We start from the raw sequence: 27,993 nt of genomic DNA, 5'->3' as shown, positions 1-27,993 counted from the left end.
GAAGGGAAAACGCAGTGACTACGTTTAAATTTAAAAACAAATAAAAAACCCTCTGGTCTTCAAGCTATTTGTTTTTTTTAGATGTCGGATAGTAGTCAGAACGGCACCACCACGACCAAAAAAGAGAAATAAAAGAAAAAAGAAAGAGAGAAAAAAAAAATCAAAAACATAAACACTTAAAATAAGTACATATATAAGTACATACTAGTGCGCCATTGTTCCCTAGGGAAGGAAATCATAAAGAAATGAAATAAATTCTGCATGTTTGGGGTTCAGGCAGAAAGGTTCTTATTTCCGCTGTCTGTGGTGCTGAAAATGATCACTACGACAGTATTGAACGTTGATGCGCAAATTTTAACTATCATTTTATATTATTTTAATTTTAATTGTAAAGCTTAAAAAACACATTTTTATGTTTTTTTTTTTTTTTTTTTTTTTTTACAACAGAAGGACTAACCTCAAGAGGAGAGTCTGGTTCATCCAGGATGCTCTTTTCACTCTGTATCCGCTGCATCGTTCCTGTAGAACTGGGGTCCATTATCAGCACGTTCTGACTACCAGCTCTGCCGAACTTACAGTCACTCTTTCTGGAGTCAGTCGTCCTGCACACCTCGTAATTGTACACATGGGGCAGAGTCCCTGTCCCCAAAGTGTCTGAGTAACGTGGTGGATAATATGGAATGACAGGCAGGCTGGAGTGATACAGGATGCGAGACTGTCTCCACCTGTAGATTTTGACTGATATAATAACCACTAAACACGTGATGAAGAGGAAGGAAACTACAGCCAGAGCCAAGACTAAGTAAAAAGTCAGGTTGTCATTGTACTCCTTGTCGTGGGTCAACTCAGTGAACTCCGACAGCACTTCAGGGAAGCTGTCCGCCACCGCCACGTTAACAACAACTGTAGCTGAACGGGAAGGCTGCCCGTTGTCCTCCACTATAACAGTCAGTCTCTGTTTGACAGTATCTTTATCAGTGACTTGGCGGATAGTTCTGATTTCTCCATTCTGTAAGCCCACTTCAAACAGCGCCCTGTCTGTGGCTTTCTGCAGTTTATAGGAGAGCCAGGCATTCTGTCCAGAGTCCACATCAACAGCCACCACTTTAGTCACCAGATAACCCACATCTGCTGAACGAGGCACCATTTCAGCCACCAGAGAGCCACCAGTCTGGACTGGGTACAGAACCTGAGGGGGGTTGTCGTTCTGGTCCTGGATCATTATTTTCACAGTCACGTTGCTGCTGAGTGGAGGAGAGCCTCCATCCTGCGCTTTTACGCGGAAGTGGAAATCTTTGATCTGCTCGTAGTCAAAAGAGCGCACTGCATGGATGACTCCACTATCTGCACTAACGGACACATATGAGGAGACTGGCACTCCGTTAACGGAGGAGTCCTCCAGTATGTAAGAAACACGGGCATTCTGGTTCCAGTCAGCGTCTGTGGCTTTGACTGTGAATATCAAGAGACCTGGCGTATTGTTTTCTACAATGTAGGCCTCATATGAGCTCCTCTGAAAGACAGGCACGTTATCATTAACGTCTGAGATGTGTAAGGTTAGAGTAACGCTGCTGGAGAGGGACGGCACTCCCTCATCAGAGCAGGTCAAAGTGATCTTGTACTCAGAGGCTGTCTCTCTGTCTAAATCACTGTCTGTTACTAAACTGTAGAAATCATTTGAGGCAGCTGTAATAGTAAATGGTATGTTACTATTTAATCTGCAGTTTACCTGACCATTATTACTTGAATCTGAGTCATAGACACTGAACATAAGTATAACTGTATTATGGGGAGAGTTTTCAGGAATAGAATCTGATTTCGAAAGTATACTGATTACAGGCTCATTATCATTAATGTCAATAACATCAACTATAACCTTACTGGAATCAGAAAGACCACCACTGTCTTTGGCCTCAATATCAATTTGGTAATACTTGGCTTTTTCAAAGTCAACTTCACCAACTAATATTACTTCACCATTTTGATTTACTGTAAATATGTCAGATACACTATCAATTGTAGCTGATACTAAATAAGAAACATCCCCATTTGTCCCTTTATCTGCATCAGAAGCGCTCACTGTTGTCACTGTTGTTCCTTTCTGAGAGTTTTCGGCTATAGTCGCCTTGTAAACCGACTTCGTGAAAACCGGAGCGTTGTCATTCACATCGAGTACGGTCACATAAATCTTCACCGTACCCGACATTTGAGGATCCCCTCCGTCTACGGCGTTTAACAACAATGATATTTGTTCCTCCTTTTCTCGATCTAGTGGCTTTTGTAAAACCATTTCAACCTTTTTCTGTCCATCAGCCTGATTTTCGATTTTCAGAACAAAGTTATCCGTAGGTCTCAGGCTATAATTTTTCAGGCCATTTATTCCAATATCTGCATCGACCGCTCTTTCTAACACGAATTTCGATCCTGTAACTGCGGATTCGCTTATTTCAAAACGTTTCTCATCGTTTTTAAAACTTGGACTGTTATCGTTTATATCAGTGATTTCGACCGTTATTCGAAAAAGCTCCATTGGGTTTTCTAGAATAATCTGCAAATGCAAAGCACAAGGCGTCGTCTGTCTGCAGAGTGACTCTCTGTCGATTCTCTCTTTGAGGAGGAGGACTCCTCTCTCCCTACTCAGCTCGATGTATTCTGCGCTGTCGCTCGTAAATATACGAGATTTACCTGACTTTAGTCTCCTCACATCTATGCCCAAATCTCGAGCTATATTTCCGACAACAGACCCCTTTGGCATTTCCTCCGGAATAGAGTAGCTCACTTGACCGACAACATAACCTACATAGAAGATCGAGATAAAAAACAGTACTTGCCGTCTCATTGTTCTGTTCAAAATATACGCTGCACCACAGAACATCTTTTGCAAAGGGAATCACGACAAAAAAATAATGTTTCCACACGAAAAGATATAGATAAAGGAACATATATCACTCCCAAACAGTGAAATAATAGTCCATCAGATCACTGTATCCATCTAAAAGATTCCCGGTCAGTGAACAGTGCTTTGTCTCCCTTCCTTTCTCTAAAATACGGACATGAAATGGGAGGATCTGCTTCAAATCCTGTCTACAGGATTGCAACACGTTGACCAACAGCGGCCCATTGAGTCCATAGAGCAGAACTACAAGAACAATAAAATTATTTAACTTAATATATTTCATAAAAATGTTATGAAAAAACACCTTAGAAGCTAAATGTCTAGAGGCCTGCACTGACGAACTAAAAAAGTCAAACAAATATATAGAAGACATCTTTTGATATATGCAACAAACAAAGGAACAAAAGATGGAGCAAGTATTAAATCTATTTTAAAGAGAAATGCGAGGAGGGACAAATGCTGTCTCTATCCGTGGTGCTGAAATCAGTAATAAACGATCAGATTATAATTGAAACAAGATATTTTGAAATAGTGATGTACAATTTCAAATGTGCTGTAGTTATCTCCATCCTATAAGCAGGAAAGTTGCATGTATTACAATAATATCACCGCATGAAAGCCGTTCACAACAGCAGTTAACTGACCTCAAGAGGAGAGTCTGGTTCATCCAGGATGCTCTTTTCACTCTGTATCCGCTGCATCGTTCCTGTAGAACTGGGGTCCATTATCAGCACGTTCTGACTACCAGCTCTGCCGAACTTACAGTCACTCTTTCTGGAGTCAGTCGTCCTGCACACCTCGTAATTGTACACATGTGGAAGAGTCCCTGTCCCCAAAGTGTCTGAGTAACGTGGTGGATAATATGGAATGACAGGCAGGTTGGAGTGATACAGGATGCGAGACTGTCTCCACCTGTAGATTTTGACTGATATAATAACCACTAAACACGTGATGAAGAGGAAGGAAACTACAGCCAGAGCCAAGACTAAGTAAAAAGTCAGGTTGTCATTGTACTCCTTGTCGTGTGTCAACTCAGTGAACTCCGACAGCACTTCAGGGAAGCTGTCCGCCACCGCCACGTTAACAACGACTGTAGCTGAACGAGAGGGCTGCCCGTTGTCCTCCACTATAACAGTCAGTCTTTGCTTGACAGCATCTTTATCAGTGACTTGGCGGATAGTTCTGATTTCTCCATTCTGTAAGCCCACTACAAACAGCGCCCTGTCTGTGGCTTTCTGCAGTTTATAGGAGAGCCAGGCATTCTGTCCAGAGTCCACATCAACAGCCACCACTTTCGTCACCAGATAGCCCACATCTGCTGAACGAGGCACCATTTCAGCCACCAGAGAGCCACCAGTCTGGACTGGGTACAGAACCTGAGGAGGGTTGTCGTTCTGGTCCTGGATCATTATTTTCACAGTCACGTTGCTGCTGAGTGGAGGAGAACCTCCATCCTGCGCTTTTACGCGGAAGTGGAAATCTTTGATCTGCTCGTAGTCAAAAGAGCGCACTGCATGGATGACTCCACTATCAGCACTAACGGACACATACGAGGAGACTGGCACTCCGTTAACGGAGGAGTCCTCAAGTATGTAAGAAACACGGGCGTTCTGGTTCCAGTCAGCGTCTGTGGCTTTGACTGTGAATATAGAGAGACCTGGTGTGTTGTTTTCTACAATGTAGGCCTCATATGAGCTCCTCTCAAAGACAGGTGTGTTATCATTAACGTCTGAGATCTGTAAGGTGAGAGTGACACTGCTGGAGAGGGAGGGCACTCCCTCATCAGAGCAGGTCACAGTGATGTTATATTCGGATGCTCTCTCTCTGTCTAAATCACTGTCTGTTATAATGCTGTAGAAGCTATTTGATGTACTCTCAATATTAAAAGGTACATTGTCATTTAGGAAACATTTAACTACTCCATTATCGTCTGAATCAGCATCATGCACGTTCATAACTGCAACAACGGTTTTTAAGGTGGAATCTTCTGGAACCGATTGAGTAGTCGACATTAAATCTATTATTGGGCTATTATCATTTACATCAGTAATATCAAAAATAATTTTACACGAGTCACTGAGTCCACCCTGATCTTTGGCTTTAATATTGAGCTGATAATGTTTCGATGTTTCATAATCTACATTTCCGATCAACCGCACTTCCCCGCTTGTCTCATGTATTTCAAATAAATCAAAAATTCCATCAATGTTATTTGATATCGAATATGTTACGAAACCATTTGTTCCTTCATCTTTATCGGTGGCTGTAACAGTAATCAGTTGAGTTCCTCTTGGAGAATTTTCCATTAAACTACTTTTGTACGTTGACTGTGTAAAAACAGGTGCGTTGTCATTGGCGTCTAATATAGTTACATGAATTTGCACTGTCCCCGAGAGCTGAGGTTCACCTCCGTCGACGGCTGTTAGTGTAAGAGTCAGTTGCTCCTCTTTCTCTCGATCAAGAGGTTTTTCCAAAACCATCTCTACTTCTTTCCCCCCATCAGTGTTGTCGTTGAGTTTCAAAGCAAAATTATCTGTTGGGTTAAGGGAGTAGCTTTTAAGCCCATTTATTCCAACGTCAGAATCCAGTGCTTTCTCTAATATAAATTTTGACCCCTTTACAGCCGACTCGCTTATTTCAAATACCATATCTTTCATTTTGAATATAGGGGCGTTGTCGTTTATATCTGTTATTTCTACAGTAACACGGTAGAACTCGATAGGATTTGCCAAAATCATTTGAAAGTGTAAAGCACAGGGAGTCGTTTGTTTGCATAAAGCCTCCCTGTCGATTCTCTCCTTGATAAGAAGCACCCCCCTTTCTTTATTCAGCTCAATGTATTCAGCGCTGTTTCCAACATGCAAGCGAGCTTTTCCCGTTTTCAACCGTTTTAGGTCCAAACCTAAATCTTGTGCTATCTTACCGACTAACGAGCCTTTTGACATTTCTTCTGGAACAGAATAGCTTACCTGCCCGAACACATAACAGAGAGAGAGCATTGAGAAAAACAGTATCACTTGCCATTTCATTGTTTCGGTCCAACGGCTTTGTAATATCATGACGAATCAAAGCAATCGAGAAAAAGAGCTAAATTCCACACACAGCTGGAGTAAAAATGAAAAAGCCACACAATAAAGGTCGATCAAAAAAACCGACTGCTAAAATGTCCGTGTAGGCTATATTATTCTCGGAAACCTGAAATGTCTACTGTGTCGACAATACTTCCTCCGATCTAAATTATCTGGGAGGTGCTGCTGTAATCAGCAGCAAAACTACCACAGACTAGCCAACAGCGTCTCTAGGAGTACAAAACATGACACTACACTACACTGATTTATGACAAGAAAATCAGTGCAAGGTTAAACAAATATTTGAGGTTTGAAAAACAAGCAAACAGACAAAAAATAGTACTGCTAAACCCAACTCGTCGAAGACAATTAAAAAAAAAACTGAAATTGTTTAAAAAAGAAAAACAGAAGGGAAAACGCAGTGACTACGTTTAAATTTTAAAAACAAATAAAAAACCCTCTGGTCTTCAAGCTATTTGTTTTTTTTAGATGTCGGATAGTAGTCAGAACGGCACCACCACGACCAAAAAAGAGAAATAAAAGAAAAAAGAAAGAGAGAAAAAAAAAATCAAAAACATAAACACTTAAAATAAGTACATATATAAGTACATACTAGTGCGCCATTGTTCCCTAGGGAAGGAAATCATAAAGAAATGAAATAAATTCTGCATGTTTGGGGTTCAGGCAGAAAGGTTCTTATTTCCGCTGTCTGTGGTGCTGAAAATGATCACTACGACAGTATTGAACGTTGATGCGCAAATTTTAACTATCATTTTATATAATTTTAATTTTAATTGTAAAGCTTAAAAAACACATTTTTATGTTATTTTATTTTATTTTTTACAACAGAAGGACTAACCTCAAGAGGAGAGTCTGGTTCATCCAGGATGCTCTTTTCACTCTGTATCCGCTGCATCGTTCCTGTAGAACTGGGGTCCATTATCAGCACGTTCTGACTACCAGCTCTGCCGAACTTACAGTCACTCTTTCTGGAGTCAGTCGTCCTGCACACCTCGTAATTGTACACATGGGGCAAAGTCCCTGTCCCCAAAGTGTCTGAGTAACGTGGTGGATAATATGGAATGACAGGCAGGTTGGAGTGATACAGGATGCGAGACTGTCTCCACCTGTAGATTTTGACTGATATAATAACCACTAAACACGTGATGAAGAGGAAGGAAACTACAGCCAGAGCCAAGACTAAGTAAAAAGTCAGGTTGTCATTGTACTCCTTGTCGTGGGTCAACTCAGTGAACTCCGACAGCACTTCAGGGAAGCTGTCCGCCACCGCCACGTTAACAATGACTGTAGCTGAACGAGAGGGCTGCCCGTTGTCCTCCACTATAACAGTCAGTCTTTGTTTGACAGCATCTTTATCAGTGACTTGGCGGATAGTTCTGATTTCTCCATTCTGTAAGCCCACTTCAAACAGCGCCCTGTCTGTGGCTTTCTGCAGTTTATAGGAGAGCCAGGCGTTCTGTCCAGAGTCCACATCAACAGCCACCACTTTAGTCACCAGATAGCCCACATCTGCTGAACGAGGCACCATTTCAGCCACCAGAGAGCCACCAGTCTGGACTGGGTACAGAACCTGAGGGGGGTTGTCGTTCTGGTCCTGGATCATTATTTTCACAGTCACATTGCTGCTGAGTGGAGGAGATCCTCCATCCTGCGCTTTTACGCGGAAGTGGAAATCTTTGATCTGCTCGTAGTCAAAAGAGCGCACTGCATGGATGACTCCACTATCTGCACTAACGGACACATATGAGGAGACTGGCACTCCGTTAACGGAGGAGTCCTCCAGTATGTAAGAAACACGGGCATTCTGGTTCCAGTCAGCGTCTGTGGCTTTGACTGTGAATATAGAGAGACCTGGCGTATTGTTTTCTACAATGTAGGCCTCATATGAGCTCCTCTCAAAGACAGGTGCGTTGTCATTAACGTCTGAGATCTGTAAGGTGAGAGTGACGCTGCTGGAGAGGGAGGGCACTCCCTCATCAGAGCAGGTCACAGTTATGTTATACTCAGAGGCTTTCTCTCTGTCTAAATCACTGTCTGTTACTAAGGTATAGAAATTATTTGAAGATGCTCTTAATTCGAAAGGTACGTTATCACTCATAAAACACTGCACTTTTCCGTTTTCCCCCGAGTCCTTGTCTTCAATGTTTATCATCGTAACTACTGTGTTGGGATTAGCATCCTCTGATATCACAGCTGACTTCGACATTATGTTGATTTCAGGTTTGTTGTCGTTTACATCTTGCACATCGACAATTAATTTGCACGAATCCGTGAGTCCACCCTCATCACTAGCAAGTAAATTTATTTGATAGTTTCTTGACTTTTCATAGTCAATTATTCCAATTAATACAACATTCCCGTTTTCCTCATTAATCTCAAATATTCTGGTGTCATCATCTGCTGCATTTGTGATTGAATATGTTATTTTACTATTCGAACCTTGATCTGCGTCTGACGCTGTAACAGTAGCAACAACTGTTCCTTTAAGTGAATTCTCAGTGACTGTAGCTTTGTATGTTTGCTGTGTAAAAACCGGAGCATTATCATTAGCGTCTAAAACTGTAATGAGAATCTGCATTGTTCCTGACATCTGTGGCTCCCCTCCATCTACAGCTGTTAACACGAGGGATATCTGCTCTTGTTTCTCTCTGTCCAAAGGTTTCTGTAGTACCATCTCAACATTTTTATTTCCATCAGAGTTGCTGTGCAGTTTGAGAGCAAAATTGTCACTTGGTTTTAACTCATATGACTGAACACTATTCATTTCAACATCCAGATCCACAGCCCTTTCCAGAACAAATTTTGCCCCGATGAGCGCCGTTTCGCTAATTTTGAAAATGATTTTAGTTTTTTTAAAAGTAGGTGCATTGTCATTGATATCTGTGATCTGCACTGTAACCGTATAAAATTCCATCGGATTCTCCAAAATGATCTGAAAATGTAGAGCACACGGCGTCGTCTGTTTGCACAGCGCCTCTCTGTCGATCCTTTCTTTAACGAGGAGGACTCCTCTTTCTCTGTTCAGCTCGACGTACTGATCGGTGTCTCGAGCATAAATCCGAGCCTTACCTGAAGTCAACCGTTTGATTTGTAAACCCAAGTCTTGTGCTATATTACCAACTAACGATCCTTTAGTCATTTCCTCTGGTATTGTATAGCTCACTTGTCCGAGCACCGAGCCGACGGCGAGAAGAGAGATAAACAGGAGTACTTGCCTTGCCATTGTTTTATGCGATTTTGCCAATGGATGTTCACTGTGATAATATCCTACAAATCACGCTTTAAACGTCAAACTTCAATTTCGCACGTTTATCATCCACACATGAGAAAATGTACTAAAACGGTCGATGTCCTTTGCATCCAAATACTGTGTATATCTCGAGGCCGTCCTTTGTCGTTCTGTTCTTTCTTCGCTATACCGACGTTACGAGGGAGTTGCTGTTATAACCCTACTCGGCTGTTGACAATTTAGTCAACAGCGGCCCTAAGAGTTCACCTTAGAAAACTGCAGACAGCCAACATGAAGGTTTTTTCTTTTTAAAATAAGTCACAAAAATACCAAGTCAAATGGTAATATTTATACTGAAAACGCACACGGAAATCCATTACCACATAATACGGATCATATTCACGCCTCTGGAAGGTTGGTTTAGAGACATTTTAAAGTAACTTTAACCTTGGGCTGCTCAGTCTCTCTCTCTCTCTCACACACACACACACACACACACACACACACACACACACACACACACACACACACACACACACACACACACACACACATTATATATATATATATATATATGTAAAAAATTAAAACTATGAAGATTTGAGAGCATTGAATGAAACACCTGGTAGGCTAAAGCGGTTATAATGTTCAGAAAACATTTGTTCAGTCCTGAATCACATTGAAACAAAACTCAGGACACAATGGGGAAACACTAACGGGGTAAATAGATGGCGATGGACTTAAGTTAGTGTCCAGCGTTCTGAAATGGACAACGCCAGATTTGTGGCGCTTGCCTCTACGTCAGTGAGGCAGGCACCACGAAAGAAATCCTGTCAGATGAGGGGCATTTATTTGCAACAATTAAAACAAAATCTATAAAATGAGTGGACATGAAATATTGATCTCCTCAACAAAAAAGCTAGATTGAATCACAATAAGAGATTACTGACAATTCCCAAAGTAACGGAACATATACATGTACAGAGAAGTGAGTACTGAACTGGAAAACACTTACACGAAATATGCAAAGTCAACATGTAATAAACATGAGGTCGGTATTTGTCATTCCTAAAATGTAAAATATGAAACGAAAAAAATTCCAAATCTTAATAAATAACAGTTTGTTTAAGTGGAAATATAAGCCACTGGAAATACAAATTTGAGATCATATGGACGATAACGTTATTTTAATTGTATTATATATGATCTATAAGGCTTGAAGGCAATCTGATATTTGTATGATGATGTAGAAAACATTTAAGGGCAGTCTAACCTCAAGAGGAGAGTCTGATTCATCCAGGATGCTCTTTTCACTCTGTATCCGCTGCATCGTTCCTGTAGAACTGGGGTCCATTATCAGCACGTTCTGACTACCAGCTCTGCCGAACTTACAGTCACTCTTTCTGGAGTCAGTCGTCCTGCACACCTCGTAATTGTACACATGTGACAGAGTTCCTGTCCCCAAAGTGTCTGAGTAACGTGGTGGATAATATGGAATGACAGGCAGGTTGGAGTGATACAGGATGCGAGACTGTCTCCACCTGTAGATTTTGACTGATATAATAACCACTAAACACGTGATGAAGAGGAAGGAAACTACAGCCAGAGCCAAGACTAAGTAAAAAGTCAGGTTGTCATTGTACTCCTTGTCGTGGGTCAACTCAGTGAACTCCGACAGCACTTCAGGGAAGCTGTCCGCCACCGCCACGTTAACAATGACTGTAGCTGAACGAGAGGGCTGCCCGTTGTCCTCCACTATAACAGTCAGTCTTTGTTTGACAGCATCTTTATCAGTGACTTGGCGGATAGTTCTGATTTCTCCATTCTGTAAGCCCACTTCAAACAGCGCCCTGTCTGTGGCTTTCTGCAGTTTATAGGAGAGCCAGGCATTCTGTCCAGAGTCCACATCAACAGCCACCACTTTCGTCACCAGATAGCCCACATCTGCTGAACGAGGCACCATTTCAGCCACCAGAGAGCCACCAGTCTGGACTGGGTACAGAACCTGAGGGGGGTTGTCGTTCTGGTCTTGGATCATTATTTTCACAGTCACGTTGCTGCTGAGTGGAGGAGAGCCTCCATCCTGCGCTTTCACGCGGAAGTGGAAATCTTTGATCTGCTCGTAGTCAAAAGAGCGCACTGCATGGATGACTCCACTATCAGCACTAACGGACACATATGAAGAGACTGGCACTCCGTTAACGGAGGAGTACTCCAGTATGTAAGAAACACGGGCATTCTGGTTCCAGTCAGCGTCTGAGGCTTTGACTGTAAATATAGAGAGGCCCGGTGTGTTGTTTTCTACAATGTAGGCCTCATATGAGCTCCTCTCAAAGACAGGTGCGTTATCATTAACGTCTGAGATCTGTAAGGTGAGAGTGACGCTGGTGGAGAGGGAGGGCACTCCCTCATCAGAGCAGGTCACAGTGATGTTATACTCAGAGGCTCTCTCTCTGTCTAAATCACTGTCTGTTACTAAGGTATAGAAGTGATTTGTTGATGATTTCAAAATGAAAGGTACACTATCACTAACTGAACATTGAACATTCCCTCTTTCTCCAGTGTCCCTGTCTTCAACGTTTATCATTGTAACAACTGTATTGAGTTTAGCATCCTCCGAAATCACAGTCGACTTAGACATTATGTTGATTTCAGGTTTGTTGTCATTTAAATCCAGAACATCAACAATCAGTTTACAGGAATCTGTTAGTCCTCCAACATCACTAGCACGTAAACTTAACTGAAAACCTCGTGAATCCTCGAAGTCAGTATTCCCAATTAAAGTCACTTCGCCGTTCTCCTTGTTTATGTTAAAGACTTTCCTGACGTCATCCACTTTGTTTGTGATTGAATATGTTATTTTACTGTTCGAACCTTGGTCTGCGTCTGACGCTGTAACAGTAGCAACAACTGTTCCTTTAGGTGAATTCTCAGTGACTGTAGCTTTGTATGTTTGCTGTGTAAAAACCGGAGCATTATCATTAGCGTCTAAAACTGTAATGAGAATCTGCATTGTTCCTGACATCTGTGGCTCCCCTCCATCTACAGCTGTTAACACGAGGGATATCTGCTCTTGTTTCTCTCTGTCTAAAGGTTTCTGCAGTACCATCTCAACATTTTTATTTCCATCAGCATTATTATGCATTTTAAGAACGAAATTGTCAGTTGGTTTTATTTCGTACCTTTGAAGATCATTGGTGCCAACATCAAGATCCACAGCCCTTTCCAGAACAAATTTTGCACCAATTACCGCAGACTCACTAATTTTAAATTCAATATCAGCTTCTTCAAAGGTTGGTGCATTATCATTGATATCTGTGATCTGCACTGTAACCGTATAAAATTCCATCGGATTCTCCAAAATGATCTGAAAATGTAGAGCACACGGTGTAGTCCGTCTGCACAGCGCCTCTCTGTCGATCCTTTTTTTAACGAGGAGGACTCCTCTTTCTCTGTTCAGCTCGACGTACTGGTCGCTGTCTCGGGTATAAATTCGAGCTTTACCTGATATTAAACGTTTGATTTGTAAACCCAAATCCTGTGCTATATTACCGACTAACGATCCTTTAGTCATTTCCTCCGGTATTGTATAGCTGACTTGTCCAGTTACCGAGCCAAAGGAAAGGAGAGCAAAACACAACAGCGCAGGCCCTTTCATTGTCCTACCCTAGGATTTTATCAACGATGCTCCACAACGCGAACATGCATCCAGCTGAGTGAAAGGAGTTCCAAAGTCAGACGTCAGTCTTGTAGCTTTACAGTCCTCTGTACATCGAATAGTCTTAAATCGTCGTATTTTTAATCTGAAATTCTGCGGATCGAGAATGCCTGGTCGTTCTCGTAATACCCCGTCCTCGTTATGCGGGCGTATATGGGAGGTACTCAGCTGCTATAACCCTGCTCCCATCCGTCAAAACTCTGGTCAACAGCGGCCCTAAGAGTTCATAACAGAAAACTGCACAACAGCTCCCTAAATTACACTGTTCAAAAGACTTGCTGTTAGCGAAGTGTAACAAGTAAGACTTTAAGTAAATAATACAAGAAATTGAAGCGAGAGAGCGAGAGAGTGAGGGAGAGAGAGAGAGACAGAGACAGAGAGAGCTGGAGAGAAACAACACAATCCACGTTGTAATCGCCGATTGCACACTACAACACAGTTTACGGTTCAAATGTATTTCTATTTTGTTTTTTTTTCTCCTTTATAATCAAAAAATCAGTCAAAGCACCCTGTCAATTACTGCAAGAAGTACATTTTCACAAAAAACTACAACAAGAATAAACGTACGTTAAAATGTATAAGTAACTCACTAAAAATATAATTGGGCATGGGAAGGACAAAAGAAAGTTTTATTAATATCGCTGTTCGTGGTGCTGAAATGATGACGTGCCAATCGATGGGAATGATTTATAAAATGATTTACCGTGCATTCGTGAGAAGATAATGAATGTGCAAAACCAGGCAAAACTAATTCTGTTCTTTGGGGAAACCGTATTATCTATTAAGATATTGAAGTGATTACTTAAAAAAAGTGAGGTGATGATTCAGCCTGTTGTCACGGAAGAGCAAGAAATCGGTGCATGAAACATTGTTGCCGATGAAGGGACTAATGAAATTTCTCAGTCAGAAGTTTTTAAAGAGATAATCTAACAATATTTTATATGGAAATCGTAACAGCTGCATTAGAAAAACTCTTTCAGGGAAAACCAGATTGCCCACTGAAAATGTGCTCAATGTTTAATGCACTGAATTAATAAATAAATAGGCAATGTACCTTTGCAGTTATCTTAAACCATCAATGATTGAAAATGTATATTATATATAATCTATGATCTTTTAAAATACCTTAACATGCCGTGAAACCAGATTTATAACTGACCTCTAGAGGAGAGTCTGGTTCATCCAGGATGCTCTTTTCACTCTGTATCCGCTGCATCGTTCCTGTAGAACTGGGGTCCATTATCAGCACGTTCTGACTACCAGCTCTGCCGAACTTACAGTCACTCTTTCTGGAGTCAGTCGTCCTGCACACCTCGTAATTGTACACATGTGGCAGAGTCCCTGTCCCCAAAGTGTCTGAGTAACGTGGTGGATAATATGGAATGACAGGCAGGTTGGAGTGATACAGGATGCGAGACTGTCTCCACCTGTAGATTTTGACTGATATAATAACCACTAAACACGTGATGAAGAGGAAGGAAACTACAGCCAGAGCCAAGACTAAGTAAAAAGTCAGGTTGTCATTGTACTCCTTGTCGTGGGTCAACTCAGTGAACTCCGACAGCACTTCAGGGAAGCTGTCCGCCACCGCCACGTTAACAATGACTGTAGCTGAACGAGAGGGCTGCCCGTTGTCCTCCACTATAACAGTCAGTCTTTGTTTGACAGCATCTTTATCAGTGACTTGGCGGATAGTTCTGATTTCTCCATTCTGTAAGCCCACTTCAAACAGCGCCCTGTCTGTGGCTTTCTGCAGTTTATAGGAGAGCCAGGCGTTCTGTCCAGAGTCCACATCAACAGCCACCACCTTAGTCACCAGATAGCCCACATCTGCTGAACGAGGCACCATTTCAGCCACCAGAGAGCCACCAGTCTGGACTGGGTACAGAACCTGAGGGGGGTTGTCGTTCTGGTCTTGGATCATCATTTTCACAGTCACGTTGCTGCTGAGTGGAGGAGAGCCTCCATCCTGCGCTTTTACGCGGAAGTGGAAGTCTTTGATCTGCTCGTAGTCAAAAGAGCGCACTGCATGGATGACTCCACTATCAGTACTAACAGACACATATGAAGAGACTGGCACTCCGTTAACGGAGGAGTCCTCCAGTATGTAAGAAACACGGGCATTCTGGTTCCAGTCAGCGTCTGTGGCTTTGACTGTGAATATAGAGAGACCCGGTGTGTTGTTTTCTACAATATAGGCCTCATATGAGCTCCTCTCAAAGACAGGTGCGTTATCATTAACGTCTGAGATTTGTAAGGTTAGAGTGACACTGGTGGAGAGGGAGGGCACTCCCTCATCAGAGCAGGTCACAGTGATGTTAAAATTAGAGGATATCTCTCTGTCTAAATCACTGTCTGTTATTAAATTATAGAAATTATTTGTAGATTTTTTTAGCATGAATGGTATGTTTTCGCTTACTGAACAATAAACTTTTCCGTTTTCTCCCGAGTCCTTATCTTCGATATTTATCATCATAACGACTGTATTGAGTTTAGCATCCTCTGAAATCACGGTCGCCTTCGTCATTATGCTAATTTCAGGTTTGTTGTCATTGACATCGAACACATCAACAATAACCCTAGAGGAGTCTGTTAGTCCTCCATCATCACTAGCAAGTAAATTTATTTGAAAATTTCGTGACTCCTCAAAGTCAATATTCCCAATTAAAGTCACTTCGCCATTCTCTTGGTTTATCTTAAAGACATCCCTGATATTATCTAAAGTATTTGTGATTGAATACGTTACTTTACTATTCGAACCTTGATCTGCGTCTGACGCTGTAACAGTAGCAACAACTGTTCCTTTAGGTGAATTCTCAGTGACTGTAGCTTTGTATGTTTGCTGTGTAAAAACCGGCGCATTATCATTAGCGTCTAAAACTGTAATGAGAATCTGCATTGTTCCTGACATCTGTGGCTCTCCTCCATCTACAGCAGTTAACACGAGGGATATCTGCTCTTGCTTCTCTCTGTCCAAAGGTTTCTGCAGTACCATCTCAACATTTTTATTTCCATCAGCATTATTATGCATTTTCAGAACGAAATTGTCAGTTGGTTTTATTTCGTACCTTTGAAGATCATTGGTGCCAACATCAACATCCACAGCCCTTTCCAGAACAAATTTTGCCCCAGTTACCGCAGACTCACTAATTTTAAACTCCATCTCTGTTTTCTCAAAGGTTGGTGCATTGTCATTGATATCGGTGATCTGCACTGTAACTGTATAAAATTCCATCGGATTCTCCAAAATGATCTGAAAATGTAGAGCACACGGTGTCGTCCGTCTGCACAGCGCCTCTCTGTCGATCCTTTCTTTAACGAGGAGGACACCTCTTTCTCTGTTCAGCTCGACGTACTGGTCGCTGTCTCGGGTATAAATTCGAGCTTTACCTGATATTAAACATTTGATTTGTAAACCCAAATCCTGTGCTATATTACCGACTAACGATCCTTTAGTCATTTCCTCCGGTATTGTATAGCTGACTTGTCCAGTTACCGAGCCAAAGGAAAGGAGAGCAAAAAACAACAGCGCAGGCCCTTTCATTGTTCTATCCTAGTATTCTATCAACGAGGCTCCACAACGCGAAAATATATTCCATTAAGTGAAATCAATTCCTGGTAGACACAACAATCTTTTAGCGTTATATTCCTCCCAGAACAACGGAAAATTAAAAAAAATAAATGTCGTCTTTGTCATCAGATATTCTGCGCATCTAGAATATCCGCTCTTTCTCGTCGTACCCCGTGCTCGTTATGTCGTCGTTTATGTGAGATACGCTGCTGTTGCAACCCTACTGTCAGCCATCAACACTCTGGTCAACAGCGGCCCTAAGAGTTCAAAAAACAAAACTGCAGAACACTACCGTCAGGCAATCCTTAATAGAAGACTTGCAATCACAGATGTTTATCACGGGAAACGTAAATTAAATTAAAAAAAAACAACAACCCACAAACAAAAAACAAAAGTTTTCTTCAACGGTGTTGATTCCTCACTTCAATATAAATTAGATCAAATGTAGTGTGAATGGTAAATATACTGGTTTCTACAAAACGCTTAAAAAACACCTGCTTTAAGACTCAAACGCCTTGTCCAGCATGTTTCATTCACACATTTATTCATTTTTTCTTGCGCTAAGACATTTCTAACAGTCACACTCCAATGAACGCATCGGGAGAAGCTCAGGGTTCAATATCTTGTCCAAAGGTAATTTTCACTCAGACCGGAGATGCTATTGATCCAACACCACACGTCCAACTGATACATGAGTTCCCCTACCTCGTGAGCTAAAGCCAAACCAACTAACAGTGTTTTCTTTCTTAAAATTATCAGTCATGAAAATGATTCCGTGAAAGCATACTCAAAGTATTAAATAAGCAAATTTTGTGAAGACAAAATCCCACAGGAATAATAAAAAGATATGTAAAATACAAGAAGAGTACAAATAAGTTCAATAGTGTCGCTGTCTGCGGTCCTGAAATCACTATCCTAGACGACCAGGATGAGTGGGGGCACCACTGTTTTACATTAAGGAAAACAAAACAAAAAATAAATGAATGAAAAAAAATAAATAAATAAAACGCTATGCCCTTTCTGGACATGATAACTAAATTATAACATTGTCAGTGCTGAGTATTTAGTCAAATGTCTTTAGCAAAATCTTATGAAAGAGTGAAATAAATGACTGAAAATTCTGGTACCGATAAGAAAAGAGGTCACTAAATAATTTTAACTAAAGTTTAATTACATCATATTTTTAGAGGAAAATTTAACGACTAAGTAGAAATTGATTCACCGTTTCATATAACAATATGTAATATAGAAACAATTTAAAATAATTAGCATTAAAACCTTTTGCACGAAAACTTAGAGAAGACCTAGCGGACAATTTCACAACGGTAAAACAATTCCCCTTTATAGTTCTAATAGGTCATCAGTGAATAAAAATGTAAATTATATATAAGATCGATGGTTTGGTAAAATAGCAGGATAATTTCAACAGTATAGCCGGATACTGAATCATTTAAAAAGACATTATGACATAAAGTTGAAGCCACATTTATAACTGACCTCGAGAGGAGAGTCTGGTTCATCGAGGATGCTCTTTTCACTCTGTATCCGCTGCATTGTTCCTGTAGAACTGGGGTCCATTATCAGCACGTTCTGACTACCAGCTCTGCCGAACTTACAGTCACTCTTTCTGGAGTCAGTCGTCCTGCACACCTCGTAATTGTACACATGTGGCAGAGTTCCTGTCCCCAAAGTGTCTGAGTATCGAGGTGGATAATATGGAATGACAGGCAGGTTGGAGTGATACAGGATGCGAGACTGTCTCCATCTGTAGATTTTGACTGATATAATAACCACTAAACACGTGATGAAGAGGAAGGAAACTACAGCCAGAGCCAAGACTAAGTAAAAAGTCAGGTTGTCATTGTACTCCTTGTCGTGTGTCAACTCAGTGAACTCCGACAGCACTTCAGGGAAGCTGTCCGCCACCGCCACGTTAACAACGACTGTAGCAGAACGAGAGGGCTGTCCGTTGTCCTCCACTATAACAGTCAGTCTTTGTTTGACAGCATCTTTATCAGTGACTTGGCGGATAGTTCTGATTTCTCCATTCTGTAAGCCCACTTCAAACAGCGCCCTGTCTGTGGCTTTCTGCAGCTTATAGGAGAGCCAGGCATTCTGTCCAGAGTCCACATCAACAGCCACCACTTTAGTCACCAGATAGCCCACATCTGCTGAACGAGGCACCATTTCAGCCACCAGAGAGCCACCAGTCTGGACTGGGTACAGAACCTGAGGGGGGTTGTCGTTCTGGTCTTGGATCATTATTTTCACAGTCACGTTGCTGCTGAGTGGAGGAGAGCCTCCATCCTGCGCTTTTACGCGGAAGTGGAAATCTTTGATCTGCTCGTAGTCAAAAGAGCGCACTGCATGGATGACTCCACTATCAGCACTAACGGACACATATGAAGAGACTGGTACTCCGTTGACGGAGGAGTCCTCCAGTATGTAAGAAACACGGGCATTCTGGTTCCAGTCAGCGTCTGTGGCTTTGATTGTGAATACAGAAAGACCCGGCGTGTTGTTTTCTACAATGTAGGCCTCATATGAGTTCCTCTCAAAGACAGGTACGTTATCATTAACGTCTGAGATCTGTAAGGTGAGAGTGACGCTGCTGGAGAGGGAGGGCACTCCCTCATCAGAGCAGGTCACAGTGATGTTATACTCAGAGGATCTCTCTCTGTCTAAATCACTGTCTGTTACTAAGGTATAGAAATTATTTGTTGATGATTTTATAATAAATGGTGCATTTTCGTTGATAAAGCATTTCACGATCCCACTGTCTCCGGAATCTAAGTCCTCAACATTTATCATTGTTACTACTGTGTTGAGATTAGCATCCTCTGATATCACAGTCGATTTGGACATTATGTTGATTTCAGGTTTATTGTCGTTTACATCCAGAACATCAACAATCAGTTTACAAGAATCCGTGAGTCCCCCCTCATCACTTGCTCCTATATTTATTTGGAAGCGTTTTGTTTTTTCAAAATCAATGGTTCCAACCAATGAAACTTGCCCGTTTTCTGTGTTTACTTCAAACATTTTCTTTACGTTACCTAACGTATTTGTGATTGAATATGTTATTTTACTGTTAGAACCTTGATCTGCGTCTGACGCTGTAACAGTAGCAACAACTGTTCCTTTAGGTGAATTCTCAGTGACTGTAGCTTTGTAGGTTTGCTGTGTAAAAACCGGCGCATTATCATTAACGTCTAAAACTGTAATGAGAATCTGCATTGTCCCTGACATCTGTGGCTCTCCTCCATCTACAGCTGTTAACACGAGGGATATCTGCTCTTGCTTCTCTCTGTCTAAAGGTTTCTGCAGTACCATCTCAACGTTTTTGTGTCCATCGGGGTTACTGTGCAGTCTCAGAGCAAAATTGTTGGTCGACTTTAAATCATAGTTTTGAACCGCATTAATACCAACATCAAGATCCACAGCCCGTTCCAAAACAAATTTTGAGCCGGCAGTTGCAGACTCGCTAATTTTGAAATTCATTTCGCTTTTTTCAAAGGTTGGTGCATTATCATTGATGTCTGTGATCTGGACTGTAACCGTATAAAATTCCATCGGATTCTCCAAAAGGATCTGAAAATGTAAAGCACAAAGCACTGTCTCTGTGCACAGCGCCTCTCTGTCTATTCTCTCCTTGATGAGGAGGACTCCTCTTTCTCTGTTCAGCTCGATGAATTGGTCGCTATTTCTGCTATAGATCTTGGCTTTTCCTGATATTAAACGTTTAATTTCTAAACCTAAATCCTGTGCTATATTTCCAACTAAAGAGCCTCTAGTCATTTCCTCCGGAATCGAGTAACTGACCTGCCCGAAGACTGGGCCGAGGGAAAGGAGAGAGACAAACAGCAGTACTTGCCGTTTCATTGTTCTTTCAGATTTCTCACTCAACGTGGATTCACAATCTATATTCCACACAACAGAAGATATGTATTCCAAAGTCAAAACCTAAGTGTATATTCCGGTCAGCGAAAGCAAATCGCTCCAAAATAAAAATCTTTCTTCAGTATTTATCCTCCTTGATCAGAATCGCTCGATCTTTGTGCGTCGTGTTCCCTCTTCATAATGTCGATGTTACATGGGCGGTGCTGCTACAAACATGGTCTCAGTCCTCAACACTCTGGTCAACAGCGGCCCTAAGAGTCCGCACTATAAAACTGCAGAATATCATCTAAAATTCATCCGCAGGACAACTTACTGTCAAATATGTGCAAATTCGGTAATATCAGCCTACAGAATCTTTAACACTGTCATTTGGACTTGAAAAAAGAACAATCGGGAATCTATTGTGTTTAATTTCTAGGATCACAATAACAGTATATTAAGAAAAACAGGCGGTGACTGTGATGTGAAGAAATCAATGGCGTAAGAGAGTTAGCCCGGATAAAACAAGTCAGCTGACCGACCGAAAGGGAAAATGCATCGGGAAAACACAAGTTTACTTAAAGATGGATAACTGGTAAACCTTGGCGCTTGAATTGTGGAAACAGCACAAAATGGACACGAGGTAACATGAATTAATATTGCTAATGCTGCTGTCCGTGGTTCTGAAGTGAATGCGGTTAACATTTGAGGTATATTAATATTGATTAGATGCCATTAAGATTCTGTTTAGAAAAAAATTATTCCTCAAGCATATTAACATTGTTTTTGTTTTGCGCGTGTGTAAAATTGATGTACTAGTTATTCATTGTTGAGCTATGTTATGATAGCGCCTGTGTTTGGCTCTGCCGCTGCCGGGTGCAGTTTGTTGCGCTTTACTACTTTTGTGTTGTTTTCTTCTACTCTACTGTTCTCACTTAGTTTTAACGATGTATTGGCTGCCTTGGTGTATGCTAGCCTGGCTTTGCTATCCATCCGATCCTCACGATCTCTCTTCGTCCTCCTTCTGCATTTTCCACCCTCCACTATTAGCTGGATCTTCGTCAGACTATTTCGGCGGTCCCTCTAGACCACGGAAAAGGAGAGGGACAAGAGGAGGTATTCAGGTAAAGCTCAGGCTTACCTGGCGGCGGGGTTTGGCTGGTAAGCGACGTGGAGCGTGCCTTGTCTCCTGTGCTCAGAAAAGCTCCATGGAGGGGGACTTGTTTTCCACGTTCCTGTTTGGATATGCTGGGCCCGGCTCTTTGAGACCGTGCTGCCTTAGGAGGGTTTATCCAGACTCTCCTGCCGGCTGGCTCTTTATTCGCTCAGTGAGTGGATTCTACGAGCGTGATGGCTCAAACCCTGTGTGCCTACGTCCTTTAACTTGAGCCTTTGCAAATAACGAGGCATCTACCTGGATGAATATGGCACTTTTAACGTGCGATCTGTGTCTAATAAATCATTATTGTTGAATGATTTTATATTATCAAAAAAACGCGACTTTTTCCCCCCTGACTGAGGCCTGGCAGCGGGACGTAGAATACGCGTCATTTGTTGAACTCTGCCCGGATGGCTATACTTTTATAACCCAGCCTCGGGTATCTGGCCGGGGTGGTGGGCTTGCGGCGGCTTTCCAGGACCGTTTCTCCTGCCGCTCCGTGAAAATTGGACATTTTCTTTCGTTTGAGATGCAGCTGCTTAAAATTGGAAACAAGGATCCCTTTTACCTTGCTGTGGTATATCGTCCACCTGGCTCTAATGGGCTTTTTTATCAGGGCACCGTGACTTCTTATCCTCTACTATAAAGCTGTCTAGGTTGCTTATAGTTGGGGACTTTAATATACACGTTGATGATGACTCCGACCCCTTTGCCAGAGACTTTATCAACATTAAGGATTCTTTTCATTTTGCTCAGCATGTGTCCGGTCCTACACATAGCAAAGGTCACACACTGGACCTTGTTCTTACTTTGGGTTTGCTCTGAGGACATTTCTATTTCTGATCACCATGTTATTGTTTTTAACATGTCTTTTAATCCCTGTTCAACGGATGGTTAGCTCTCGCATCTTAAACTCCTCCACAGCGGAGAAATTTGCGCATGCGCTTAACTTACAGTTATCCCCTCATAATGGTGTCGATTCTCAACCAATCTTTTTTTTAATAATTATTGCCTTTCTATTTTAGATGAAATTTGCCTAGTTAAAATGAGGAGAGTTTCTGCCTCCAAATCTCCTCCTTGGCTAAATGGCAGTATTCCTTGTCTAAAACGTGATTGTCGAAAAGCGGAGCGCAGGTGGAGGAAAACTCATCTAAATGTTCATCTCCTCTACCTAAAGGACCTTTTAATTTCTTTTAATAATGCGATCAGAGATGCGAGGGCTGCCTATTTCTCACACTTAGTTACACGGAGCAGAGGTAATCCTACACTGCTATTCAACACCATTAGTGACATTGTTACTCCTGCTCTACCTGCGGCTCCTATTTCATCTAATAAGGACTGTGAAAATTTTCTTTCTTTTCTGCTTGCAAAAATTAATAACGTGAGAATAATTTTTTCACATTCAGCACCTGTTATGTCTATCTCCACCCCATCTTGGCCGTCATCTTGGATACTTTCTCTTCTGTTTCACTACCTGAGCTGGTAAAACTAGTGAATTCAGTGAAAGCATCCTCCTGTTCACTTGACGTTGTACCTGCATTATTATTCAAAAATGTCTTTCAGTCTATTGGTCTATGTGTGCTCACTTTAATCAACTCTTCACTGGCATAGTTCCGGTTTATTTTAAAAATACTGCTATTCTCCTACTTTTAAAAAAACCTCAGCTAGACCTCTCTCTTTGGAACAGTTACAGACCAATTTCTAAATTACCGTTAATCGCTAAGTTTCTAGAAAAGGTTGTGGCTAAGTAACTTATAGCGGGTCTGGACAAACATAGCATTTGCGATAAGTTTCAGTCCGGCTTTCGTAGAGGTCACTCCATGGAAACAGCCCTTCTTAGGGTCTCTAGTGACATTTTGATGAGTAATGATGCAGGAAAATGCTGTGTTCTACTCATGCTGGACCTCACGTTGGCGTTTGACACAATTGACCACCACATTCTCCTTGAACGGTTAAAACATTGGGTTGGTCTATCTGGAACTGCCTTAGAGTGGTTCTGCTCATATCTACATCACCGATCCTTTTCTGTGGTGGTCTCCGAGTTTAGGTCATCCTCTACATCCCTTACTTATGGTGTCCCTCAAGGTTTGGTTTTGGGGCCTTTATTGTTTTTAATACATCTTCTCTCGGCTATCGGCTCTTTTGAGGACATTTCTTATCACTGTTATGCTGAAGATATTCAGTTGTACATTTCTTTTAAGCCCCGTGATTTATCTATGCTTCAGCTTCTGAATGACTGCTTAGATTTGATGAAACGTTGGGTGGCTGCAAATTTCCTCCAACTCAACGAGGGGAAAACTCAAGTCCTTGTATGTGCTCCTGACAGATTTTTATCCCAGATAGTGAAACCCCTGGTCCTCTCTCAGTTTATGTTAAATACTCTGTCAGGAATTTAGGTGTCACCTTTGACTCGACTCTCACATTGGATGGTCATGTTAAATTTCTGGTTCAGTCTTGTTTTTATCATTTAAGAAATTTGGCTAAGTTATGCCCTATTTTATCTCACTCTGAACTGGAGATTGCTATACATGCATTTATTTCCTCATGCTTGGACTATTGTAGCTCACTGTTTATGTGTCTAAGCAAAGGTTCTCTGGACCGTCTGCAGGTTGTGCAAAATGGTGCAGCTAGGCTTTGGACAAAATCCTCTAAGCATTCACACATGACACTGTTGCTATCTCAGCTACACTGGCTTCCTGTTGAATTTAGAGTCCGATTTAAGATCCTGGTCTTGACTTTTAGAGCTTTGTACGGATTGGCACCAGCCTACATCTCTGATCTGCTACAGCCCTATGGCCCTAGCAGGTCCCTGAGGTCATCTGATCAGGGCTTACTTGATATAAAACATACTAAAATGAGAACTAAGGGTGATAGAGCTTTTGCCATTGTGGCCCCTAGACTTTGAAACTCTCTCCCCCAAACCTTAAGAACTCTGGACTCAGTAGCTGCTTTTAAAAAACAACTCAAAGCTCACCTTTTTAAAACTGCTTTTGGTTAATTTCTCCCTGTTTTATATTGTCTGTTTTACCTTTTTATGATTTGCTATCTTATGTGCAGCAATTTGTGATTCTGTTTTGAAAGGTGCTATAAAAATAAAATTGTATTTATTTATTTTTATTTTATGTTAAGTAAAGATTAAGTAAAACATAAGATATTTACCAACAAATTCAATATAAGACTCTAGTCCCACAATGGAAAACTTCTCTCAAAACAAACAGATTTCAGCATTATTTAAAATGTAATAAATACACTGACACCATATTAAAGTGGTCTAACCTCTATCGGAGAGTCTGGTTCATCCAGGATGCTCTTTTCACTCTGTATCCGCTGCATTGTTCCTGTAGAACTGGGGTCCATTATCAGCACATTCTGACTACCAGCTCTGCCGAACTTACAGTCACTCTTTCTGGAGTCAGTCGTCCTGCACACCTCGTAATTGTACACATGTGGAAGAGTCCCTGTGCCCAAAGTGTCTGAGTAACGTGGTGGATAATATGGAATGACAGGCAGGTTGGAATGATACAGGATGCGAGACTGTCTCCACCTGTAGATTTTGACTGATATAATAACCACTAAACACGTGATGAAGAGGAAGGAAACTATAGCCAGAGCCAAGACTAAGTAAAAAGTCAGGTTGTCATTGTACTCCTTGTCGTGCGTCAACTCAGTGAACTCCGACAGAACCTCAGGGAAGCTGTCCGCCACCGCCACGTTGACAATGACTGTAGCTGAACGAGAGGGCTGTCCGTTGTCCTCCACTATAACAGTCAGTCTTTGTTTGACAGCATCTTTATCAGTGACTTGACGGATAGTTCTGATTTCTCCATTCTGTAAGCCCACTTCAAACAGCGCCCTGTCTGTGGCTTTCTGCAGTTTATAGGAGAGCCAGGCATTCTGTCCAGAGTCCACATCAACAGCCACCACTTTAGTCACCAGATAGCCCAAATCTGCTGAACGAGGCACCATTTCAGCCACCAGAGAGCCACCAGTCTGGACTGGGTACAGAACCTGAGGGGGGTTGTCGTTCTGGTCCTGGATCATTATTTTCACGGTCACGTTGCTGCTGAGTGGAGGAGAGCCTCCATCCTGCGCTTTTACGCGGAAGTGGAAATCTTTGATCTGCTCGTAATCAAAAGAGCGCACTGCATGGATGACTCCACTATCAGCACTAACGGACACATACGAGGAGACTGGCACTCCGTTAACGGAGGAGTCCTCCAGTATATAAGAAACACGGGCATTCTGGTTCCAGTCAGCATCTGAGGCTTTGACTGTAAATATAGAGAGACCTGGTGTGTTGTTTTCTATAATGTAGGCCTCATATGAGCTCCTCTCAAAGACAGGTGCGTTATCATTAACGTCTGAGATCTGTAAGGTGAGAGTGACGCTGCTGGAGAGGGAGGGCACTCCCTCATCAGAGCAGGTTACAGTGATGTTGTACTCAGAGGCTCTCTCTCTGTCTAAATCACTGTCTGTTACTATACTGAAAAAGTTATTTGATGTGGAAGAAACTAAAAATGGAATATTCTTGTTAATATTACATTGAACGTTTCCATTTTCGCCTGAGTCTGGATCTTGGATATTTATGATTGTCACAACAGTGCCAAGTGTAATGTCTTCTGCTATTATGTTAGACTTTGACATGACATTTATAGCAGGTACATTATCATTTGTATCAAGTATTTCTACAACAAGTTTACTGGTATCGGCCAATCCTCCTTCATCACTGGCTTGAACATGTATTTGATATTGTCGCTTCTTTTCAAAGTCGGTGTTTCCAACCAGTGTAATTTCACCAGTTTCTCGGTTCACGTCAAACTTTTCCGAAGCATCGTCCACGGAGTTTAATATTGTATATGATATCTTTCCATTGGATCCGTCGTCTAAATCAGAAGCACTAACTGTAATCAGAACAGTTCCTTCGGGCGAATTTTCTTTTAAGGTTGACTTGTATATTTTTTGAGGAAAAACTGGAGCATTATCATTACTATCAAGCACATTTACGTTGATCTGAACTGCCCCGGAGAGCTGCGGTTCACCGCCGTCTACTGCAGTCAAAACAAGCGACAAATGATCCTGTTTTTCTCGATCTAAAGGTTTCTGCAAAACCATTTCTACCAGCTTACTTCCATCCGCTTGATTCTGCACCTTCAAAACGAAGTTATCAGTGGGCTTTAACAGATAACTTTGAAGGCCGTTTACACCCACATCGAGATCTATTGCTTGTTCGAGCATAAACACAGTTCCTGTATTAACTGATTCACTTATTTTGAATTTCATCTCACCTCTTTTGAAAATTGGGGCGTTGTCATTAACATCTGTCACTTCCACGGTAATGCTATAAAATTCCATCGGATTCTCTAAAATAACCTGGAAGTGTAAAGCACAAGGCGCCGTCTGCGCACAGATTAGCTCTCTGTCTATTCTGTCTTTGACGAGGAGGACTCCTCTTTCTCTGTTCAACTCGATGTACTCTGCGCTGTCTCCGGTATAAATCCGAGCTTTCCCTGATTTCAGCCTTTTTACATCCAAACCAAAATCGTGTGCAATATCACCCACAAAAGAGCCTTTCGACATTTCCTCTGGAATGGAGTAACTGACCTGCCCAGTCACTGAGCAGAAACAGAAAAACAAGGTGAAAAGCAGCACTTGCCGTTGCATTGTTCTAACCGCCATGTTGCAGTAAAATAAGCCGTGTAATATTGCCGTAAAAATGGATTCCACTTGAAAAGTAATCCTGTTTATATCATCATGTTGTATGTAGCCACTTTTCAAATCGAAAATTGCAACTTTAAAATAACAGCTCCAGTCCAAACTGACGCTTAATACGCTGATCTTCGTGTCCTGTACTGCTCATTGTGTCTTTCTCTCGTTCTGTATTGTAAAGGATGGGGATGGCACTGCTGATTTCTTTTCCTATATAACAAAGGATGGTCAACAGCGGCCCTAACAGTTCATCTTCCTGAACTACAGAATATTATGAAGGATTGAAAATGAGAACAAGTGGGTTCTATTTTAAAATGATTACATTTCTTTAAATGATCAACGCTTGCTTCTTTCATAACAACAACAACAACAAGAACAACAACAATAATAAAGATAATAATAATAATTTCGTTTAAAAGAAAAAAATATAGTAAGGTGATAAACTCAGCTGCTTCAAATTGTTGAACTACATTGCGTCAACGCCTTTTTATATGCCATGAACTGCCCTGATGTGTCATTGTAATTAATGCACTGAAAAAAGGAGACACGTTTTATGTAAGCATCTTGGGTGTTTTTAAAACAATTGAGTCATGTTTTAAAGTGAACTGTTAATTTAACTCAATTGTTTAAGTTGCTGCCAGAGCAAAACATCGGTGTGCAACCAATGTCCACTACTAAAATAAGTAAATCCAATCCATTTTTTTCAGTGCGGAAAGAGGAGCTGTTCGTAGTGCTGAATATGGACA

The 27,993-nt window shown here is 41.5% G+C and overlaps 7 protein-coding genes across 34 annotated transcripts in view; all 7 read right to left on the bottom strand.

Moving 5' to 3' along the window:
* Positions 1-27,993, bottom strand: part of LOC147338018 (protocadherin gamma-C5-like) — a 308,494-nt gene that overhangs the window by 99,861 nt on the left and 180,640 nt on the right. For 2 of the 28 annotated variants that reach the window (XM_086314403.1, XM_086314559.1), the window contains exon 1: positions 24,818-27,217. The exons of the other annotated variants lie outside the window; for them this stretch is intronic. In XM_086314403.1, the coding sequence (XP_086170529.1) occupies positions 24,818-27,217 (2,400 nt within the window). Of the gene's footprint in view, positions 1-24,817; positions 27,218-27,993 lie in introns of those variants that run through there. 28 annotated transcript variants of the gene reach the window in all.
* On the bottom strand, positions 10-3,499 carry LOC147338041 (protocadherin beta-16-like). The gene has a single exon (XM_086314670.1). It carries the CDS (start codon positions 2,873-2,875, stop codon positions 383-385), a length of 2,493 nt encoding a protein of 830 aa, XP_086170796.1. The 5' UTR covers positions 2,876-3,499; the 3' UTR covers positions 10-382.
* Positions 3,532-6,784, bottom strand: LOC147338040 (protocadherin beta-16-like). Its single transcript, XM_086263337.1, has one exon. It carries the CDS (start codon positions 5,953-5,955, stop codon positions 3,532-3,534), a length of 2,424 nt encoding a protein of 807 aa, XP_086119463.1. The 5' UTR covers positions 5,956-6,784.
* On the bottom strand, positions 6,577-9,750 carry LOC147338039 (protocadherin beta-16-like). Its single transcript, XM_086263303.1, has 2 exons — positions 6,824-9,750; positions 6,577-6,594 (listed from the first exon to the last, which is right to left on the bottom strand). The coding sequence occupies exons 1-2, from the start codon at positions 9,206-9,208 to the stop codon at positions 6,577-6,579; spliced, it is 2,403 nt and encodes an 800-aa protein (XP_086119429.1). The 5' UTR covers positions 9,209-9,750.
* On the bottom strand, positions 10,422-12,390 carry LOC147338038 (protocadherin gamma-A2-like). The gene has a single exon (XM_086263283.1). It carries the CDS (start codon positions 12,357-12,359, stop codon positions 10,422-10,424), a length of 1,938 nt encoding a protein of 645 aa, XP_086119409.1. The 5' UTR covers positions 12,360-12,390.
* LOC147338037 (protocadherin gamma-A2-like) lies at positions 12,888-17,256 on the bottom strand. Its single transcript, XM_086314684.1, has one exon. The coding sequence runs from the start codon at positions 16,474-16,476 to the stop codon at positions 14,059-14,061; it is 2,418 nt and encodes an 805-aa protein (XP_086170810.1). The 5' UTR covers positions 16,477-17,256; the 3' UTR covers positions 12,888-14,058.
* Positions 17,965-21,585, bottom strand: LOC147338036 (protocadherin beta-16-like). The gene has a single exon (XM_086263270.1). The coding sequence runs from the start codon at positions 20,383-20,385 to the stop codon at positions 17,965-17,967; it is 2,421 nt and encodes an 806-aa protein (XP_086119396.1). The 5' UTR covers positions 20,386-21,585.

Source organism: Aulonocara sp. 'chitande type north' Nkhata Bay, linkage group LG2 (assembly GCF_057382095.1).
Source record: "Aulonocara sp. 'chitande type north' Nkhata Bay isolate Kocher_YH1m ecotype deep benthic linkage group LG2, A_spYH_male_GT1.1, whole genome shotgun sequence".
In the NCBI taxonomy this organism is placed as follows: domain Eukaryota; kingdom Metazoa; phylum Chordata; class Actinopteri; order Cichliformes; family Cichlidae; genus Aulonocara; species Aulonocara sp. 'chitande type north' Nkhata Bay.
The sequence above is the reverse complement of the archived record's forward strand: the minus strand, read 5'-3'. Positions and strand labels throughout refer to the sequence as shown.

What these genes read in the sequence shown, in the direction of transcription:
- LOC147338041 (XM_086314670.1), bottom strand. Translation starts at nt 2,875, where the DNA reads ATGTTCTGTGGTGCAGCGTATATTTTGAACAGAACAATGAGACGGCAA.
- LOC147338040 (XM_086263337.1), bottom strand. Translation starts at nt 5,955, where the DNA reads ATGATATTACAAAGCCGTTGGACCGAAACAATGAAATGGCAAGTGATA.
- LOC147338039 (XM_086263303.1), bottom strand. Translation starts at nt 9,208, where the DNA reads ATGGCAAGGCAAGTACTCCTGTTTATCTCTCTTCTCGCCGTCGGCTCG.
- LOC147338038 (XM_086263283.1), bottom strand. Translation starts at nt 12,359, where the DNA reads ATGCATAATAATGCTGATGGAAATAAAAATGTTGAGATGGTACTGCAG.
- LOC147338037 (XM_086314684.1), bottom strand. Translation starts at nt 16,476, where the DNA reads ATGAAAGGGCCTGCGCTGTTGTTTTTTGCTCTCCTTTCCTTTGGCTCG.
- LOC147338036 (XM_086263270.1), bottom strand. Translation starts at nt 20,385, where the DNA reads ATGAAACGGCAAGTACTGCTGTTTGTCTCTCTCCTTTCCCTCGGCCCA.